Raw genomic sequence first — 4224 nt, forward strand, 5'->3', positions numbered from 1 at the left:
CAATTTCAACCTGAAATCTGGCATTGTGATGCCCCCAGCTATGGTTTTCTTTTTTAAAATTCCCCTCTGCTATTCGGGGTCTTTTCTGATTCCATACAAATCTTAAAATAATTTGTTCCAACGCTCTGAAGAAAGTCCATGATATTTTGGTAGTTTGTGGCTTTACAGGAATGCTTCCATTTCTTCTAGACTGCCTCATTTATTGGCATATAGCTGCTCATAATATGTTTTTAAAATCGTTTGTATTTCCTTGGTGTTGGTAGTGATCTCTCCTTTCTCATTCATGATTTTATTAATTTGAGTCTTTTCTTTCTTCTTTTCAATAAGGTTGGCTAATGGTTTATCTATCTTATTAATTCTTTTAAAGAACCAACTCCTGGTTCTGTTGATCTGTTCCACGGTTCTTCTGGTCTCGATTTCATTGAGTTCTGCTCGAATCTTAATTAACTCTCTTCATCTGCTGAGTGTAGGGTCCATTGCTGTTTTTTCTCTAGCTCCTTTAGGTGTAAGGTTAGCTTTTGTATTTGAGTTCTTTCCAGTTTTTGAATGGATGCTTGTATTGCGATGTATTTCCCCCTCAGGACTGCTTTTGCTGCATCCCAAAGATTTTGAATGGTTGTATCTTCATTCTCATTTGTTTCCATGAATCTTTTTAATTCTTCCTTAATTTCCTGGTTGACCCTTTCATCTTTTAGCAGGATGGTCCTTAACTTCCACGTGTTTGAGGTCCTTCCAAACTTCTTGTTGTGATTTAGTTCTAATTTCAAGGCATTATGGTCTGAAAATATGCAGGGGATGATCCCAATTTTTGGTATCGTTTCAGACCCGATTTTGACCCAGTATGTGGTCTATTCTGGAGAAAGTTACATGTGCACTTGAGAAGAATGTGTATTCAGTTGAGTTTGGATGTAAAGTTCTGTAGATATCTGTGAAATCCATCTGGTCCAGTGTATCATTTAAAGCTCTCGTTTCTTTGGAGATGTTGTGCTTAGAAGACCTTTCGAGGGTAGAAAGCGCTAGATTGAAGTCACCAAGTATAAGTGTATTATTATCTAAGCATTTTCACTTTGGTTATTAATTGGTTTAAATATTTGGCAGCTCCCACATTCGCAGCATATATATTGAGGATTGTTAAGGCCTCTTGTTGGATAGATCCTTTAAGTATGATATAGTGTCCCTCTTCATCTCTCACTACAGTCTTCGGGGTAAATTTTAGTTTATCTGATATAAGATATACCCCTGCTTTCTTTTGAGGACCATTTGAATGGTAAATGGTTCTCCAACCTTTTATTTTCAGGTTGTAGATGTCCTTCTGTCTAAAATGAGTCTCATGTAGACAGCAAATAGATGGGTTCGGCTTTTTTATTTATTTATTTTATTAATTTTTATTTATTTATGATAGTCACACAGAGAGAGAGAGAGAGAGGCAGAGACACAGGCAGAGGGAGAAGCAGGCTCCGTGCCAGGAGCCCGACGTGGGATTCGATCCTGGGTCTCCAGGATCACGCCCTGGGCCAAAGGCAGGCGCCAAACCGCTGCGCCACCCAGGGATCCCTGGTTCGGCTTTTTTATCCAGTTTGAAACCCTGAGCCTTTTGATGGGGTCATTAAGCCCGTTCACGTTCAGTGTTACTATTGACAGATATGAGTTTAGTGTCATCATGATATCTATTCAGTCCTTGTTTTGTGGATTATTCCACTGAAATCCTTCTTAAAGGTGAATTTTAAGATTCCCCTTTAAAATTTCTTGCATAGCTGGTTTGGAGGTCACATATTCTTTCAGTTCCTGCCTGTCTTGGAAGCTCTTTATCTCTCCTTCCATTTTGAATGAGAGCCTTGCTGGATAACGTATTCTTGGTTGCATGTTCTTCTCATTTAGGACCCTGAATATATCCTGTCAGGCCTTTCTGGCCACCAGGTCACTGTGGAGAGGTCTGCTCATACCCTAATATCCTCCACATAAAATTCAGGGATTTCTTGTGTCTTGCTGCTTTAGGGATCTTCTCTTTATCTTTGAAATTTGCAAGTTTCACTATTAAATTTCGAGGTTTTGAACGGTTTTTATTGATTTTAGGGGGGGTCTCTCTAATTCCTGGATCAGAATCTGAACTGACGTCAGCACCAGAAGGATCCATGGGTTATTCCCTGCAGGTGGAAGGTTCTCCAATCCACCTCCTAACACTGAGGTTCCTCATTGATCCAGTAGAAGCTTCTGGTCTCTGAGCACATGGTGTGTACATGACCTTCAGAACCAGATTGTGACCTTGGGGAGAGGACAGCTTCCATTTGAGACCTGAGTAGGATCTTGGCCTATTTGTATTATTACTTAAAGTTTCGTGCTGCTTCCATATATTATTCATCTCCTTTCCCTATGATTCAGACATCTGTCTACTGAGAATGACCATGATTCTATTTTTTCCTTCCAGTTTGATGCTTGTTTAGTGAAATGATTCCTCACACCATGTCCAGTCTTTACTGCCTGTTACCTCCCTGACATTCCTTGCTCATTCTTCTCCTGCACCCATTGGATAAGAAATCAAACAGTAACCCAGGAGTTCCCTCTTTTGATGAAGTTGGGACACTAACTCCACACAAGCCCCTCCTGGAGCAGGACCCCGTCCCACCACTGACCCACAGCACACACCCGGAGCCAGTGTCCTTCCCCAGCACCATCCAGGCATATATGACCTGATGAGAGGCCTGCCTGGCACTCATCAGACATGAAGGTGAAGGTGATGAATGGTTATACTCTTGTGATTGTGTGTGTGTGTGTGTGTGCATTTGTGTGAATGACCTCTGAGTCCACATCCCTACCATGTCATGATGTCATGCAGGAAATCTCTCTCACTCCCAGGCTGTTATTAACATTTTTGTAGAATGTCTCTTTACTCTTGTGTTGACTGGGGATTCTGCTATACCGCAATGTGCAAGACAGCATGTTAGCTTGGGGTCCTGTGATCCACAGTGATTACTACTAGAACTCATTCAAAGGTTAAGATGATGTGAATTGAGTTATTTGTAATTGATTAAAATTTCGGGTCAGGAGAATTTAAGTACAAGTAAGTGCAAGTTCTATATTTGAATTCTAGGTCTCTAAGAAAGAGACTGAATAGGTAAACACATAATCAAGTGTTCAGAGGGGCTCCCGGGGGGAAACTGCTCCATGGAGAGGAAGCCCCGTCCCTGACAGGAAACCTGCCCATAACTTCAATCTGAAACTGCTCCTGGGCCTTCAAGACACAAGTGGTGAGGAGTGTGCACCCCCTGGTGGTCCTGAACCCATTCTACAGGGAGGTTTGTGTCAGGGCTCACACTGAGTTCACCTCACTGTGTCCACACAGTAATACACAGCTGTGTCCTCGGCTCTCAGGCTGTTCATCTGCAGATACACTGTGTTCCTGGCGTTGTCTCTGGAGATGGTGAATCGGCCCTTCACAGCGTCAGTGTAGTATGTGCTACTTCCATCATAGCTAATAGCTGTGACCCACTGCAGCCCCTTCCCAGGAGCCTGGCGGACCCAGCTCATGCTGTAGCTACTGAAGGTTAATCCAGAGGCCACACAGGAGAGTCTCAGGGACCCCCCAGGCTTCGCCAGGTCTCCCCCAGACTCCACCAGCTGCACCTCACCCTGGACACCTGCAGACACAAGACATCCTGGTCAAACAACTGTCCCACATCCCCTGTTTTGCTCACTCACCTTCACTCACAGACTCTAGGTCTCTGATTCTCTATGAATTACCTTGTAAAATAGCAACAAGGAAAACCCAGCCGAGCACAGACTCCATGGTAATTTGTCTGTGTTGTGTCCTGATCACTGAATCGGGTCACCTGGGGATGCTGGGGCTGGGGCTCCTCTCCCAGCTGCAGGGTCGGGACTGGGCTGGTTTAATCAGTGAAGGGAGAGCCCTATTTGCATGTCCTCTGACCAAATAACCAGCTACAGACTTACATTCGTGTATTTAAAGCCAACACAAGTGTTGCACCACAATTCTATAGCAATTTGTGTAGATGGCTCTCTGACTATATGAAGTTCTAATGACAGTTATTTTTGAATTTCTTGGTTCATTTCAAAAGACACATCAGTATAGGTCATTTTCTGGAGAATTTTCATCTTGTTAATAAATTTTAATCCTAAATATTTATTTTTGGTGCTAGTGGAAATCGGATTATTTTGTTAATTTTGTACATGTAATTTTTATTTATTTTGTAGGAATATATCTTTATT

General features: G+C 42.5%; 1 gene segment (V, D, J or C); it reads right to left on the bottom strand.

The window, feature by feature from the left end:
* Positions 1–3318: 3318 nt before the first annotated feature.
* LOC118355604 (immunoglobulin heavy variable 3-23-like) lies at positions 3319–3940 on the bottom strand. The segment is given in 2 exon segments: positions 3319–3635; positions 3739–3940. Coding segments are annotated over 2 exon segments (363 nt in total).
* Positions 3941–4224: the final 284 nt, after the last annotated feature.

This window comes from Canis lupus, chromosome 8, assembly GCF_003254725.2.
Source record: "Canis lupus dingo isolate Sandy chromosome 8, ASM325472v2, whole genome shotgun sequence".
Classification (NCBI taxonomy): domain Eukaryota; kingdom Metazoa; phylum Chordata; class Mammalia; order Carnivora; family Canidae; genus Canis; species Canis lupus.